This window comes from Camellia sinensis, chromosome 2 (genome assembly GCF_055761805.1).
Source record: "Camellia sinensis isolate YWXY chromosome 2, ASM5576180v1, whole genome shotgun sequence".
NCBI classification, from domain to species: domain Eukaryota; kingdom Viridiplantae; phylum Streptophyta; class Magnoliopsida; order Ericales; family Theaceae; genus Camellia; species Camellia sinensis.
In genome coordinates, this window is record NC_138962.1 from 217147972 (window position 1) to 217166145 (window position 18174).

General features: G+C 36.0%; 1 protein-coding gene across 6 annotated transcripts; it reads left to right on the plus strand.

Annotated features, from left to right (window-relative positions):
* The first annotated feature begins 3519 nt into the window (after positions 1-3519).
* BRM (transcription regulatory protein SNF2) lies at positions 3520-17813 on the plus strand. Of its 6 annotated transcripts, XR_014362537.1 has the most exons (16): positions 3520-4332; positions 5635-6972; positions 7438-8766; positions 8925-9037; positions 9753-9840; positions 9992-10078; positions 10301-10393; positions 10472-10555; positions 10636-10839; positions 11865-12107; positions 12184-13755; positions 13845-14390; positions 14514-14587; positions 15237-15488; positions 16747-17380; positions 17568-17813. XR_014362537.1 is itself a non-coding variant. In XM_028258350.2 (15 exons), exons 1-14 carry the CDS (start codon positions 4147-4149, stop codon positions 17368-17370), a joined length of 6759 nt encoding a protein of 2252 aa, XP_028114151.2. In that variant the 5' UTR covers positions 3520-4146; the 3' UTR covers positions 17371-17380; positions 17568-17813. The 6 variants fall into 6 exon arrangements, 4 of the variants coding, with proteins under 4 accessions (XP_028114151.2, XP_082773112.1, XP_028114150.2 ...); XR_014362536.1 differs by having other exon boundaries at positions 16747-17813; XM_028258350.2 differs by lacking the exon at positions 14514-14587.
* Positions 17814-18174: the final 361 nt, after the last annotated feature.

An 18174-nucleotide genomic window follows, 5' to 3' on the forward strand; every position in this document is an offset into this window, starting at 1 on the left:
GGTCGACCCCCAGTGGGTGTCTGTAGCAAAATTGTAAAAAAAATTATAATTATGTCAAGACAATTATTGACAAATATTAATTTATCTTCTAATTTATCAACTCACCCATATTGACTTCTTCAATTATTATAAAAATTGTATAATTTTCACCTAATCCAAAATAGAAACATTTGTATGTTTAACTGATAGGCTAAAGGTCAAATTTGGTATAACTTATAAAATTATTTATAATCTATTTTCTTTTAAAAAATATGCGACAAAATATTTAATTCATTTAGGTTTTTTAACTTAATACTTTAGCACTTACTTTCTTATTAGTTTTTAGCTTCCAAAAAAACTACACTAAGGCCTCGTTTGGGAAGTGGCTATTTTAGTAGGCTATTTGACTTTTTGGCTATTTTAGTAGGCTATTTTAGTTTTTGTGTTTGGGAAGATGAGATGGATTTTATTTGAGTTGTTGTATTAAAAAATGTGTTGAAATGATGTTTGAAATTAAAATGACAAATTTGTCCCTAAAAAATATTTTTTTAAATTGCTATGAAGGGGTAAAATCGTAAAATGTTCATTGATGGAACAAGTGACAAAGCTGACAGTGTAGGCTGTGCCTACATTGCCGGCTGTGCAGTCCTATTTTTTTGTTTTTTTTTTTTTTTTTGAAAAAGTTTGCAAAAGTGGCTTTTTGGCTAAAAATTTTTTTTAGGCTATAATAGTCTCTTTAGGCACTTCCCAAACAGCGCCTAAATATTCTATTTTAGTTTTTAAAAAATTGATATTGGACAAATTTCATTTATTTCATTTGCATATATATCTTTAATATATTTAAAAAGTAAAAAAAATATTTTAAAAATTACTAAAAATAAATAAAAGCTGTTTGAAAAAAAATTAAACTAAACAAAACCTTCAAATTTATGATTGAGTGGTAAAATGAAAAACGTGGGCCTTATGGATAATTAAGTGGGAAAATCATAAATATATGAAGCAGTGGAAAATAATTACATTATAAATAATTGTTTTTGGATGTAATTTTGACACACAGAAATAATTGCACAAAACACAAAAATAAATTTACATATTATGAAAATATACAATAATGTTTGGGATCCTCTTTTTGGGAGACTCCCACCACCCTCACAGTGATGTGGGCCAATGATATATTTGTATTATTTTTTTTCTTTTTTTAATTTGAACTAATCACAAATAAGTAAGAATTGTAACAATAATATTTTATGGAGTTCGAATCATTACTGTAAATATATATATATATATATATATATTTTTCATGAGAAAAGAGGGAGACCCCATCACACCCAATGAATTCTCATTGATTCATATATATATATATATATAAATATATATTTTTTTTTTGTTGGTGTTCTACCCCCCACGTGTAAGGGGAGCTGGGTCTTGCCCAGCTGAGGTATGAAGCATGGCCCTTTTTTCATTGCTCCACTTAAATACATTTTCAAAAATATGTCATGCTTTTTTTTTTTTTTTTTTATCCCTTTTGACCCCCCCCCCCTCTCTCTCTCTCAATATTTCATGCCTCTTTTTTTCTTGGGTAAATTACATTTACCTCCCCTGAGGTTTCTGACAAATACAGGGACCTCCCCTGTGGTTTGAATAATTACAGTAACTCCCCTGCTTTACCTGACAATATCAAGATTCCCCCCTGCTGTCAAAAATCAGTAAACGGTGTTACTTTTTATATAGAAAATTACCATATTGCCCTACCCTTGAAAATATTAAAAAATGTTTTTGGATTGGAGGATAGGTTTGGAGTGTTTGGAACAGTATTTTTGGATTTATTTTTTTAAAATATTAAAAAACGTTTTAAAAAATATATTTTTTATTTTAAATATATAATTTTTATTTAAATATTTTATTTTATTTTATTTTGTAAATATTTTAATATTTTAATTTTAATATTTTAAACTCAAAACACAATTTCACACTCAAATCGTAACCAAACACATAACTCAAAACTCAATTCAAAAATTATTTTCAAATCTCATAACCAAACACATAACTCGACACTCCATAATATTTTTAAAACTCTACATTCAAATTGTAATCAAACACATAACAAAAAAATAAAATATTAAAAATATATTTATAAAATAAAATAAAATATTTAAAATAAAACTATATATTTAAAATAAAAATAAAAATTTTAAAATTTTTTAATATTTAAAAAATATATTTAAAATATAACACATAGATGTATGAAATATAATGCACATTAAAATAAATAAATAAATATTTAAAATATAAAATATTTACCCTAAAAAAATAAATTCAAGAAACTATTTCTAATTGAATTGTGATTCTATGAGTTTTGAAAAGATTTTTGAAAATTTCTAATTAGAATTGTGTATTTGGTTAACACTATGAGTTTTGAATTTTTTTTTGAAAATTTGTAATTGGAATTGTGATTCTAAAAGAGAATCAAACATGTTTCTAAAAAAAATAAAATATTCGGAACATGTTTTTATTACTCAAAACTCAATTCAAAAATTATTTTCAAAACTCATAACGAAACACAAACTTAAAACTCAATTCAAAACTTTTTTCAAAACTCAAAACTCTTTCCAAAACTCAAAACCAAACTTTTTCAAAAACTCTATTTTAAAAGAAAAAAAATTTCAAAAAAAGTTTATTTTATTTTTTAAAATTATTTTCAGAATCATGATTTGAGTGTGGAGTTGTATTTTGAGTTATGAGTTTTGAAAAAAAAAAAATTTGTTCGCTTATAAATTTTGAAATTTTTTGAATTTATTTTTTTAGGATACATATTTATATTTTAAATATTTATTTATTTATTTTAATGTGCATTATATTTCATACATCTATGTGTTGTATTTTTTTTAATATTTTAAATATATTTTTTAAATATTAAAAAAATTTAAAATTTTTATTTTTATTTTAAATATATAGTTTTTATTTTAAATATTTTATTTTATTTTATAAATATATTTTTAAGTATTTTATTTTTTTGTTATGCGTTTGGTTACTATTTGAATGTAGAGTTTTGAAAGTAGTATGGAGTGTTGAGTTATGTGTTTGGTTATGAGGTTTGAAAATAATTTTTGAATTGAGTTTTGGGTTATGTGTTTGGTTACGATTTGAGTGTGAAATTGTGTTTTGAGTTTAAAATATTAAAATTAAAATATTAAAATATTTACAAAATAAAATAAAATATTTAAATAAAAATTATATATTTAAAATAAAAAATAATTTTTTTAAAACATTTTTTTAATATTTTTAAAAAATAAATCTAAAAATACTGTTCAAACACTCTAAACTTATCCTCCAATCCAAAAACATTTTTTAATATTTTTAAAGGGAAGGGCAATAAAGTAATTTTCTAAGAAAAAAGTAACATTGTTTACTGATTTTTGACAGCAGGGAGGAATCTTGATATTGTCAGGTAAAATAGGAGAGGTTACTGTAATTATTCAAACCACAGGGGAGCTCCCTATATTTGTCAGAAACCTCATGGGAGGTAAATGTAATTTACCCTTTTTTTCTTTTATCCCTTTTGACCTCTCTCCCTTATTGGTTATATATATATATATATATTTTTTTTTTCCTGCACCTCGAATCACTACCCACCACGTATGTAGGGATTGTAGAGTGGTGATTAGAAGGAGTCTCTACACTTTTTCCTAATTAATTCAAGAAATGCGCAGTATAATAACAATATAGTGTGAGAAAAAATGAAAAAATAAAAAAAACTCTTAAAATAGCGGTTTAGGGTTTGACTGTAATGCAAATTTTGTGAAATTGAGAGTGGAGAGAGAGACAGTGAGTGAGAGAAGAGAGAGAGAGAGTGGAATCAATCGATTCCGGCAACTTCGGGGCTCGCCGGTCACAAGATCGATCTTCCATTGGTCGAGCCAAAAACAAGCCCCCACTTCTATGTTCAGCAAAATTATCGCTTTTTAGAGAGAGAGAGAGAGAGAGAGAGTGGAGAGAGAAAGAGAGGGAGAGAGAGACAGTGAGACGTTATTCGAACGTTGGGATCGGAGTGCGAAAGGGCTTTAAACGACATCGGATTGTAAGAAACCGCGTGAATTTTGGAGGGATTAGGCGGTTGGAGAAATCAATTTTTCCAGTTTTGTGTGGGTTGTGTCAGAGTAATTTTGTATGCAATCGGGAGGTGGGACCCAACAGGGACATGGTGGCCGGAACACAGCAGCGATGGGACCTTCTTCTTCTTCGGCATCGCCGTCGTCTTCGTCGTCGGCCGTATCGGCACCGCATTTAGGGTTTGATTCAAAACAACAGCAGCAGCAACAACAGCAACAGCATCAGCAACAACAGCAGAGACAGGTTAGCGTTGTTAGAAATCGTTTAATTCATGTTTATTGATTGAATTTACAAATGGGTTTTTAAATTGGAATTGTTTTCTATAGCGGGTTGTACTGAATTGAGTAATTAATGGAGTGAATAAATTGATATGTTGTTCACTTGGTTTTCTATATTTCAAGTTAGCTACTTTTTGGAATTGTCTATTCGTGAACTTGATTAGAACATTTTGATGTGAATTTCAACTTATCAATTTAGCTGCTCGAGTAGCTAAACTAAGCATAATTTAGAAGAAAAAGGTAATTGATAGTAACATAAACTCTGGGTTGCTTAACTCATGCTATCAAGACTTGTTATCTATTTTTACATGCCAGCTTCCTAATTTTTTGCCTGTTCTTGACAGGCTTATCCTCACTGTCTTATATAATAGTGGGCTACCATGCTTTTTTCCTGTTGTTTTGTGCTTGTTAATATATATATTTCTCACTAGGACGCTTATCCAACAAAAAAAAAAAGAAAAAAGAAAAAGAAAAAAGAAGATTAGGAGTAGATGTTGGAACATTTGGTGAGGTTAGCAGTAATGCATATGGGATATCTCATATTTGAGCTTAAGGAGTTAATTATATGGTTAGAGGGGTTAGTTTGTTGAAGATCAAAAGTTTAATTGTGGTTGAACATGGTGTGATGAGCCTTGCTAAGTAATAATTTTGAAGAAACATTGGAGCTTCTATAGATTCCAACTGCATCGCACTTGGCTAGATTATTTGCAGGTATACTTGTTTACATTATCATATACATTTCTTTTATCTTAGTTGCCATGTTTATTTATTTAGCATTTTGAGTTGTTCAGTATGTTATCTTGAATTCTAAACTTGTTTTTCCATGTTTTTATGGCCTCTATTAAAGATGCATTGGAGCAAAAAAGAGTACTTTGATGCGATCCAGTTGTGTTTCTCTACTATTTATTTATTTATTTTTGTAGGAAGGTGTTTCTCTACTCTTGATAGCTGGTCACTCTTCTTCTATTAGAACTGGAATTTCTGTCAAGTCCTATTCATTGTTTTATAGGTCTCTGTCAATTGATCATTCTTTTGGTGGTTATGAACTGGTAATTTTGACTTGTTCCAACTTCTAGCCAATTCTTGTCTACCACTACTTTATGTACCTTACATTATATTGTTGTGTATTGATTTGGAATCTATATATTGTCATTGCAATGAGTGTAAGATTTCCTACTAGATTATTTAAACACTTGGTGTTAATGTTTTTGGGTTGTACATCAAGTTATGTGCTCACACGATTTAGACTTGAATGTTGTTGGTGTAGTCATTGCAACAACAATTGCTTAGAAAACCTGAAGGAAATGAAGCCATTCTAGCCTATCAAGCTGGCGGTCTCCACGGAGTCTTGGGAGGGGGCAATTTCGCATCATCTTCTGGTATGATGCAACTGCCTCAACAGTCCAGGAAGTTAATTGATTTGTCTCAACAACATAGTGCTGCTCACATTCGGGATCCCGGCCAAAATAGGAGTCAAGGCATTGAGCAACAAATGCTGAATCCAATGCAGCAGGCTTACCTCCAATATGCATTCCATGCCACCCAACAGAACCCGGGGATCCAATCTCAGCACCAAGCAAAAATGGGGATGATGGGGCATCTATCGGGAAAGGATCAGGAGACAAGGATGGGTAATCTGAAGATGCAGGAGCTCATGTCCATACAAGCTGCTAATCAGGCCCAGACATCATCATCCAAGAAACCACCTGAACGTTTTGCTCATGGTGAGAAGCAGACAGAGCAAGCACAACAGGCAGTCTCCGATCAAAGGAGTGATCCAAAGCCTCCAACCCAGTCGACATCTATGGGCCAATTAATGCAGGGAAATGTTGTAAGACCTATGCAAGCACCACAGGCTCAGCAAAACATCCAAAGCATGGCAAATAGCCAGCTTGCAGTGGCTGCACACATGCAGGCTTTGGCACTTGAGCGGAATATTGATTTGTCACTTCCTGCAAACGCCAACTTGATGGCTCAGCTTATTCCACTCATGCAGTCTAGGATGCTTGCACAGCAGAAGGCAAATGAAAACAATATGGTTGCACAGTCTTCTTCACCTGTCTCGATGCCAAAGCAGCGAGTTGGTTCTCCACAAGTTGCAACTGAGAGTTCTCCCCGTCAAAATTCTTCGAGCGATGTGTCTGGACAGTCTGGCGCCACTAAAGCTAGGCAGACAGTTGCACCTGGCCAGTTTGGCACGACTCTGAATGCTACGACAGCTAACAATGCTAACAACATTCCGGTGCAGCAGTTCTCTGCTCATGGCAGAGAGAACCAGGTGCTTCCGAGACAAACAATGATGCTTGGTAATGGAATGCCTCCGATTCATCCCCCCCAGTCATCTGTGAACTTGAACCAGGGTGTGGATCATTCACTCCACACAAAAAGCACGTTAACTGGTCCAGAAAATTTGCAAATGCAGTATAACAAGCAATTGAGCCGTTCTTCTCTACAATCTGCAACTTCACCTATTGATGGGGGTCCGGGAAATCCCTTTTCGTCTCGAGGTGGAGCGGTGGCCCAGATGCAACAACCACGTACGGGGTTTACCAAACAGCAACTGCATGTTCTTAAAGCACAAATACTAGCATTTAGGCGCCTGAAGGTTTGCAAACTCCATCCTGCTCCATCCAGCCTCCCAGACACGCACAACACACACACACACACACTAATGCATGTTGGCTACCTTATATTACTTGTTCTAAGTACTCAATCACAACATGTTTGTTAAAACCGGATCCTATTTAAGATCAGTGAGAGGGTCTCGTGGATTAAATCAAGAATCATAAGATTCTACTTTCTATTAAAAATAAGCTAAAAATAAAAATAAGAATGATGTATATAAAAAATAAGGTGAAAATCACAAACCTAACGATCCTACTATGATCCTACTTGCGATCTTGCTTTAACACCGGGTCTACAATGATGTGGATCGTTTTGGCAATTTAGGATCATAGGATCGTACGATTCTATGACCTGGAATGTGATTTTGATAACCATGCTCACAAAGCTTGTTAGACTTACTGTTGAAATGCTAATGGGAGGATACTTTCTTTTTTCTTATTGACAGAAAGGTGATGGAACTCTTCCACAAGAACTACTTCGAGCTATTGCTCCACCACCCCTTGAAACACAGCCGCAGCAGGTGGTTGTCCCTGCTGGAACAAGTAATCAGGATAGATCTGCTGGAAAAAATGCAGAAGATCATGCGAGACAATTAGAGTCCAGTGAGAAGGATCCGCAGGTTGTAGCATCATCTAGTGGACTGAAGAATTCAAAAGAGGAAGCTTTTTCAGGAGATGAGAAAGCAACTGCCTTGACAGTTCATTCACAAGGTATGACAAGTGTGACAAAAGAGCCCATACCAGTGCTTCCTTCTGGAAAGGAAGAGCAGCAAGCTGCTATATTTCCTGTTAAATCAGAACAGGAAGTTGAACGTAGTAATGAGAAAACTCCGATTAGAAGCGATTTAACAATGGATAGGGGCAAGGCAGTTGCATCACAGGTTGCTGTATCTGATTCAATTCAAGCTAAAAAACCCGTACAGGCAAACAATGTTCCGCAGCCAAAAGATGTTGGCTCTACCAGGAAGTATCATGGACCACTATTTGATTTCCCCTTTTTCACTCGTAAACACGACTCATTTGGGTCTATGATGACAATGAACAACAATAATTTGACATTGGCTTATGATGTCAAGGACCTGCTTCTTGAGGAAGGCATGGAAGTGCTTACCAAGAAAAGGGCAGAAAATTTAAGGAAAATCAGTGGTTTACTAGCAGTGAACTTGGAGAGGAAAAGGATTAGGCCGGATCTTGTTTTGCGGCTGCAAATTGAAGAGAGGAAACTTCGACTTTTGGATCTTCAGGCGCGCTTGAGGGATGAAGTTGATCAACAGCAACAGGAGATAATGGCGATGCCCGACAGGCCATATCGGAAGTTTGTTCGACTTTGTGAGCGTCAACGCATGGAGCTCACTAGGCAAGTACAAGCCTCTCAGAAAGCAGTGAGAGAGAAACAACTGAAATCCATTTTTCAGTGGCGTAAGAAGCTTCTTGAGGCTCATTGGGCCATCCGTGATGCACGAACTGCCCGTAACAGGGGAGTTGCAAAATATCATGAGAAAATGCTGAGGGAGTTCTCAAAAAGGAAGGATGATGATCGGAATCGAAGGATGGAAGCATTGAAGAATAATGATGTTGAGAGGTATAGAGAAATGTTGCTGGAGCAGCAGACTAGCATTCCAGGTGATGCTGCTGAGAGATATGCCGTTCTCTCATCATTTTTAACGCAGACAGAAGAGTATCTTCATAAACTGGGAAGTAAAATAACGGCTGCAAAGAATCAGCAGGAGGTTGAGGAAGCAGCAAATGCTGCTGCTGCTGCTGCACGAATTCAGGCATTCATTCTCTCTGTCTCTGTCTCTGTCTCTGTGATTCCCCCCCTCCCTTTTTTCCTCCTAGACATATAATTTAACATCCCAGTCAAGTTTCTCAGAGCCTCTTGTGCAGTCGGTGCTTTGATTAATTTGTTTATATTTTGATTTGTTGAAAAAAGGGTCTCTCTGAAGAAGAAGTAAGAGCCGCAGCAGCTTGTGCTGGAGAGGAAGTAACGATAAGAAACCGTTTCTCTGAAATGAATGCACCTAAGGAAAGTTCATCTGTTAACAAGTGAGTTTTCTATTAATCTGATGAGATGCTTTTAATTTCATTATTCCAGAGGATACTGAGAAGCAGATTAAAATGAGAGTATGTTGTCAGTGGAATTGTTTGCTCCATGTGTGGAGTTTTGTGCTAGTTACAGATGCCAATTGTTTGTCGTGTATGCAGGAATTGTTTTCGTATTAATAATTTTGCGTAGTCACGACTAGATATGTCACCAGAGTGGGTTATCAAAAAATAAATAAATCTCACCAGTGTTTCTCGATGTATATCTTCCTGTGAAGCGAAATCCCACATTGGCTGAGTAGTAAAATAATATTAAGCATATAAGCGTGAGGGCACCCTCACCTTAATAGCTAGCTTTTGAGGTTAGTTCTACCTAAGATCGTGTAACATGGTATCAGAGCCAGAGTACTCAAGGATGGGTAGGGTGCGTGTCCCTGGCTTAGACGCCGCAGGTGCTGCCGAGTAAGCACGCTTGGCGTGAGGGAGGGTGTGAAGCGAAATCCCACATCGCCTGAGTACTGAAGTAATATTAAGCATATAAGCGTGAGGGCACCCTCACCTTAATAGCTAGCTTTTGGGGTGAGTTCTACCCAAGACCGTGTAACACTTTCTCCAACTTGGGTTGAAGATCTGTGTCACATCTTTATTTTTAAAAAAAGAAAATAAAAAAAAGAATTACCCCCCCCCTCAAATTTTCATTCTTCATAGTTGTCGCCAGGTATTACAATCTTGCACATGCTGTCAGCGAAAGGGTTATAAGGCAGCCTTCAATGCTACGGGCTGGAACCTTGCGAGATTATCAACTTGTAGGTTAATTACTTTGGTTGTATATATATATATTTTTCCATTTATTTAAAATAATTAATAGTCTTGTTTTTTTTAAAAAAAAAATTTATTTTATTGTTTCTTCTGATGCAAGTAGGACTTTTTAGTTAATTATTGTGCTGGATCTTGCAGGTTGGATTGCAGTGGATGCTCTCTTTGTATAACAACAAATTAAATGGAATTTTGGCAGATGAGATGGGTCTTGGGAAGACTGTACAGGTGAATCTCTCTCATATGTAGTGGTTTTTATTTTTGTCTGTCTGCTGCCCTCCAAAACAAAGATGAGGCCCTATTTTGTATTTTTGGTTGTGAGCAACTTATCTTTGGGCTGTTGTATCATACATGTGAGGTTTATTAGTTTTGATAATTAAAAAGTGGTAAGTATTGTCTGATATGAGGCCTAATGATACACCTTTTTTACTGTCTTCTTTGCTTGTGCAGGTGATGGCCTTGATTGCTTATCTGATGGAGTTCAAAGGAAACTATGGCCCACATCTTATTATTGTTCCAAATGCTGTTTTGGTGAACTGGAAGGTCAGTTAACGTTTTCTTTCACGGTTACGAGTATTATTCCCCCGTTTTGTAATATGACTGACACATTTAATTTTCCAGAGTGAGTTACATAATTGGTTACCATCTGCGTCCTGCATTTTTTATGTTGGTGTGAAGGATCAACGGTCAAAGTTGTTTTCTCAAGTAAGTTGTTCAGTGTCCTTTATTTTTACTTTTTTGAGATTTTGACATATTGCTGAGATTTTTGCCCCTCTTTTGTCTAGGAGGTTTGTGCCATGAAATTTAATGTACTTGTGACAACTTACGAGTTCATCATGTACGACCGTTCAAAGCTTTCAAAAGTCGATTGGAAATATATTATAATTGATGAAGCACAACGCATGAAGGACAGGGAATCAGTTCTATCTCGAGATCTTGATAGATATCGTTGCCAGAGGCGCCTTCTTCTCACGGGGACCCCTCTTCAGGTTTGTTAAGAGTGCGTCACAGACAGTGCAGTCACATGGCATCCATTTAAATGTGTATGCATGAACATATGCGTGTATATCTCTTTCAAAAGCCCAACTAATTCATGTAGTCTGCAATGTTAGTAGTTAGCTTTGCTTTTATAAGTTTGCAGGCTTCTTGGTTATCTTCATTCCTCCCAAGCTTGTTTTTCCCTGCAATTTGGTATAGTTCCTTAACATGTTGAGCCTGATTGTCATTCCTTATCCAAAAAAAAAGGGTTGTGTTTCCTTCCTAAACTTAAAACTATCTGATGGAATGTTTGAGCTAAGTTGGGCTTTGATCCTGGGGCTAATCTAGAGGTGACCTTTTTGATGTCATTAATTGGTTTGGCTTGAAGACAATCAATTACTTTTATTTGACGACTAGCAAAGCATGCTTAGATAGTTTTCCTGTATGTTCATAAGATGGATTATATATGCATTGATATTTATGTCTAAAAATTGTAAGTAACACAAGTGTGCTGATCTAAAGTAAGTCTTAAGGGCTAAGCTCAATAAAATTGAAGTGAGCTAAGCCTAATCTTAGCAATCAAAGTAAATTTGATTAAAGGAATCTGTTCCAAAATGGAGAAATTGTCATAAGTTGCAGCAGTTGGATTGTGACAGTCTGACAGATATCTACACATGCCTCTGTTGTCACATTTATGTCTTTTGTTACTAATAAACCTTCAATTATATGACCAAAAGAAAAGTAAGATTTTAGGATTGATTTGAATTTTGTCTGAAATTTGGAGAAAGCTAATATGGAAACATTTACTGGACGGCGATTTATTCAAAGATTGTGTTTATTTTCTCAAAAAAAGTGGACAAATGAAATTATTATTTTTAATGGGTCTGTGAATTTATAATTCTTGGATATGACTTATTGCATACTTAAATTTGATAACAAGAAACATATTCTCAATATTGAGAACTTGAGCATAAAACTACGGCTGATAGACCAAATAAAACCATCTAGTTAATTCTGTTGTTTTTTTTCTTTGCAGAATGATCTCAAAGAACTCTGGTCACTTCTAAATCTACTCCTTCCTGAAGTTTTTGATAACCGCAAAGCATTTCATGATTGGTTTTCGAAACCCTTTCAAAAAGAAGCTCCCACACATAATGCAGAAGATGACTGGCTTGAGACTGAGAAGAAAGTTATCATTATCCACCGGCTTCATCAAATTCTGGAGCCTTTTATGCTCCGACGTCGTGTTGAAGATGTGGAAGGCTCACTTCCACCCAAGGTATGCTATCATAACAGTTGTATTTGATCAAGTCATTTAATGTTGGATTGTTTCTAACTGCACTATTTGGTTGTAGGTTTCCATTGTTTTAAGATGTAGGATGTCAGCTATTCAGGGTGCCATTTATGATTGGATTAAATATACCGGTACTATTCGAGTGGATCCAGAAGATGAGAAGCGCAAGGTTCAAAAAAGTTCTATTTACCAGGCTAAAACATATAAACCTCTGAATAATAGATGCATGGAGCTCCGGAAAACTTGCAATCATCCCTTGCTTAATTACCCTTATTTTAATGATTTGTCCAAGGATTTTCTTGTTAGATCGTGTGGGAAATTGTGGGTTCTGGATAGGATTCTCATAAAGCTTCAGAGAACAGGACACAGAGTATTGCTCTTTAGTACAATGACAAAACTTCTTGACTTGTTGGAGGAATATCTGCAGTGGCGGCGACTTGTGTACAGAAGAATTGATGGAACAACTAGCTTAGAAGACCGTGAATCGGCTATTGTGGAATTTAATAGCCCCGACACTGACTGCTTTATCTTCTTGCTTAGCATTCGTGCTGCTGGACGGGGTTTAAATCTTCAGACTGCTGACACTGTCATCATATATGATCCTGATCCGAACCCAAAAAATGAGGAACAAGCAGTTGCTAGAGCCCACCGCATCGGACAGAAAAGAGAAGTGAAAGTTATCTATATGGAAGCAGTGGTTGATAAAATCTCAAGCCATCAGAAAGAGGATGAATTTAAAAGTGGTGGGGTAGTTGATTCAGAGGATGATCTTGCGGGTAAGGATCGATATATGGGATCTATTGAGAGCCTCATACGGAAGAACATCCAACAGTATAAGATTGATATGGCTGATGAGGTTATTAATGCTGGACGTTTTGACCAGAGGACAACACATGAAGAGAGGCGTTTGACCCTAGAGACATTGTTGCATGACGAGGAAAGATATCAAGAAACAGTCCATGATGTCCCCTCACTGCAACAGGTAAATCGCATGATTGCTAGAAGTGAAGAAGAAGTAGAGCTCTTTGATCAAATGGATGAAGAACTTGACTGGACAGAGGAGATGATGAAGTATGACCAGGTGCCTAAATGGCTTCGAGCCGGTACAAGAGAAGTAAATGCTACTATTGCTAATCTATCAAAAAAGCCATCAAAGAACACCTTGCTAGGTGGCAGTATTGGTGTTGAATCAGGTGAAATGGCTTCTGATTTAACTGAGAAAAAGAGGGGACGACCTAAGGGGAAAAAATTCCCTATTTACACGGAGGTGGATGACGAAAATGGGGAGTTCTCTGAAGCTAGTTCTGAAGAGAGGAATGGGTATTCAGCCCAGGAAGAAGAGGGAGAGATTAATGAGTTTGAAGAGGAAGAATTTATTGGCGCTGTTGAGGCACTTCCAGCAAGTAAAGATCAGTCAGAAGAAGATGGTCCAGTTGGTGCTGTTGGGTATGAGTATGCCAGGGCTGCTGAAAGCACTAGACAAAATCATACTGTTGAAGAAGCTGGTTCATCAGGATCATCCGCAGACGGTCAAAGATTGACACAGAGGGTGGCCTCGCCTTCTATATCGTCTCAGAAGTTTGGGTCACTTTCGGCCTTAGATGCCAGGCCAAGTTCTCTTTCGAAAAGACTGGTATATTTAATCTCATTCTATATTAATGCTTTATTGTTGAAGTCAGTTTTTGCTAGCTGATTAATTTTTCTTGCGACAAATTATGCCAGACTGATGAATTAGAGGAAGGTGAAATAGCTATGTCTGGAGATTCTCATGTGGACCTCCAGCAGTCAGGAAGTTGGATTCAAGATCGTGAAGAAGGAGAAGATGAACAGGTTTTGCAACCCAAAATAAAACGAAAACGTAGTATTCGGCTTCGGCCACGTTATACTGCAGAAAGGTCAGAAGAGAAGTACCCCAATGAAAAGCCATCTCTCCATCGTGGAGACTTATCTCAGTTGCCATTCCAAGTGGGCCATAAATATGAACCACAGTTGAGGAATGACTCTGAACCCAAAAAGCTTGCAGAGTCCAATGCCTTAAAGCATGATCAAAGTGATTCATCCTCGAAAAGTAGGCAAAATTTACCGTCAAGGAGAATTGCAAATACATCAAAGGTACATGCTTCTTTGAAATCTGGCAGATTGAATTCTGCACCTGCTCCCTTGGAAGATGCCGCCGAACACTCTAGGGAAAATTGGGATGGTAAAGTTTTGAACACTAGTGGAACTTCAATTGGTGTCAGCAAGATGTCTGATGTCATTCAAAGAAGGGTATGTATTACTAGACTCCCTACCCTTATATTGTGGTGTTGTTCTGGATTTGAAAGTGACTAATGATTGGCACATACTAATTTTTTGTTATGATACCTTTAATGCGGATCGTTTTGGTACTAGAAACGGGAACAAAATGTGGTATATCACATGATGATAGGGGTAACGCTGGGTAGCTCACAATACTAGAATGTAAGGTACTATTAAATATGAAAGCAATTTTCTTTTAATAATTAGACATCTAATAAAATATAGTTTAGTATTCTTCAAATTAATCTTTTAACACAAAATTCTAGAAGCATAATGGCCCACTTTTTTACATTGTCATGCAATAACTCTACTCTCTAGATTTTTGTTAATTATATTTTATTTTTTTGCCTTAAAGGAAAAATTTAATAAAACTTATGGGGGGAAAATTGTGATTGTTAAATTCACTGTTTTGTAATGATTTCGGAATGCATTTTCCAAAACATTGGGTTGTACCATGTTATCTCTATAGGCATCACTGTTTTTCCAAAAAGTATGTACTGGGTACTATGTTTTCATATTTATATAAAAATAAGCTTGAATGTTGTCTTTCATAATACAGCTTTTTATGACACAACTTGAATTGTAGTAACTTGACTGTGTACTCAGTACTGTATTGATGATAGTGTGTTATATTCCAACTTCTAAGCATAGTTTTAAAAAAGGGGTTGGGATACATTTTGGTAGTGTTGTAACTTGCATATCAGAACTTCTTCCCTTTAGCTTCTTTCCTTTCCTTTTATCTTCCCTTTTCATTTTTTGTTTCTATTGGCTGCAAAAGATTATCATGAAATAACATGAAATTATTTACTTTTGCAGTGCAAGAATGTAATTAGCAAGCTCCGGAGGAGAATAGATAAGGAAGGTCCTCAAATTGTTCCTCTGCTTACAGATTTGTGGAAGAGGATTGAAAATTCTGGTCACCTGAGTGGAGCTGCAAATAGTCTTTTGGATTTGCGAAAGATTGATCAGCGTGTTGAGAGGTTTGAGTATAATGGAGTGATCGAGCTTGTGTTTGATGTGCAGTTTATGTTGAAGAGTGCAATGCAGTATTTTGGATTCTCGCATGAGGTATGGTTGCTTTTGTTAATTTACACTTCATTGCTTAAGATTATTTGCTTCTTTCCTTCATAACGTTTTTAAGGATGTGGGTGGGAAAAAATCAAAGAAGAATGACTTTTAGTAGTCATTTTTGTAATGGGTTAATTTATATGCCTTGTTGGAGAAAATAAATGCATGAAATGTGCTTTTGCTTAGGCATTTAATTTGATGTGCATATACTGAAACCTCTGGAGCTTCTTTATTTTTTTTTAAGAAAGTAAACCTCTGGAGCTTAGTCATAGAAAACACTTATTGGAAGTGATGTTTTTACTTTAGAACTGTGATTATGCGATTAGAGTGAGGATCTTGTCTGAACCTTGTTCCTGTTCCAATAAGGATGGGACCACTCGAACATATGATATGAACCTCAAAAGAAATAAAATGAAAGCTACTAAGGCAAATTTAATTCTGTAGAGAACAAATTTTAATCTTAGATTTTGGCTTTTGTCTTGGGAATTAAAAGATTAAGATTTTTCTGTAGATATTTCAATTTGGGTTTGTGAGGGTTGAGGAGTTCAAAAAAATGTTATTGGTGATGAATTGTTACCATTGTAATGAGAATTTACTCATACTAGAATAATGCAGACATTTAACATAAATATTGCAACCAAGTAACAATAATATTGCTTACAATATAATTTATATATAAAATACATTGGCACTCCCAGGCGCTCCCAACTTTAGACTCTTCTATGTGCCTTCGCTCCTCTGTCCCCATCCACGCCTTATGCAACTAAGCTCCAGAGTGGCATTTGTATAAATCATTAAGAATATCCTCATGAGTGAAGTGAAATCTGAGATTTCAGCAGCTAAAGTGTTTCTAGTTTGTATATTTTAACAAGTTGTAAAATTCAAATTTTAGATACCAAAATTTCCTTTGTTTCCCCCCATTGTGTGAAGGAAAACCGCGCATTTTCTAGGAAAATGTGCAGTTTAGCACTATAACCGAGAAAAGTTTTAACTTGAAGTATATCTTCCCTAAAGTTGTGTTTCAAACCAGTCATTTTCCTCTTGAATCTAAATTGACCAATTTACCTAGTTGTTGTTTTTTGTGTTTTTTTTCCCCTTATGTCAATATATGTAACTTCCAGATTTCTCTGCTAAGACTGATTTTAGCACCAACTCCCCAGTTTACCTAAGAAAGAAAGTCACAAGAGTTGCATTCCTCTCTCTCAATTTTGTGAGATATTTTAAGTTTTTGAAAGAACTTTACAATTATGATGAACAGGTGAGATCTGAAGCAAGGAAGGTGCACGATCTGTTTTTTGATATCTTAAAGATTGCATTCCCGGACACGGATTTTCGAGAAGCTAGAAATGCCCTCTCTTTCTCTGGCCCAGTAGCTACCTCTACCTCTGCTCCTCCTTCAAGACAGGCAGTTGCAGGCCAAAGCAAGCGTCACAAAATGATAAACGAGGTGGAGCCTGATGCAACTCCTCCCCAGAAGCCACCGTCTCGAGGGCCCATTTCCAGCGGTGAAGCCCGTTCGAGGATTGGAAGCAGCAGCAGCACGAGGGAGCAGGGTCAGCAGGATGATCCTCGATTGTTAACTCATCCGGGGGAGCTTGTTATCTGCAAAAAGAAGAGAAAAGACCGGGAAAAGTCAGCGGTGAAGCCCGGGAACGGACCAGGTGGGCCCGTATCACCCCCTACCATTGGCCGTAGCACTAGAAGTCCGGGTCCCGGTTCAATCCCAAAGGAGACAAGATTGAGTCAACAGTCTACCCATCAACAAGGGTGGGCTAACCCACCTCCTCAACCGGTGAACAGCGGTAGTGGGATGGTGGGTTGGGCAAAACCCGTAAAGCGATTGAGAACAGACGCCGGGAAAAGGCGCCCGAGCCATTTATGACTGAGTGAAGGTATGTGCAAATGATATGTAACGTTGAAATTTGCTGCAACTACTTTGAGGTGCCGAGTTTTTAACCGGGCCTCTTAGGGCATGTAGAAGTGCATTGAGCTCATATATCCTTGTTAATATAGTGTAAGCCTCTCTCCTTTGCTCTCTTGTATTTTAGTGCTAAATTTGACTGTGATAGTAGTTTATAGGTGTGCCAGGTGAGCGCCACTTCGGCTGAGATATCGAGCCTTCTAGGGCGCTCAAGCTCAGTTGAGACCAGTTGCTCTGTAAAAACTCTTGCGTTCTTGTTGGAAATTTTTGAATTTTCAGCTCAAGATTGGCATATGTTGTAAGGCGGTTGTTACAAAGAATATATTGCTACAAACTCGTGTTTCTCATAAGGGATATGTATTTATTCACAAAAAATTTAATGTAAATTAGTAGCATTGTAACAATACTGTATTACTTATCCATGCCAATGCCGTTTCATACCATGCCATTTAAGTATTGTTAAAATTACTCCTCTTTTTTAGATTTATTTATTTAAGTTTTTGGATTAATTACACTTTTTGCTTTTATAGTTTTACTCAAATTTTATTTTGATCTTTATAGTTTTAATTTAAACAATTTAACTCGTATAAAACTGTAGAAGATATGAACTACAAAAGTCTGTGTCATTATTGCTGCTTAGACTTTTAATATCTAATGTATTTATTATGTTAGATTTTTTCTCTTTTAGCTTTTGGAAAATAAAAAAAGTCTATGGATAGGTTTGATGATTTTTTTGTTTGTATATGTAAATTGTAGTCTATAAAT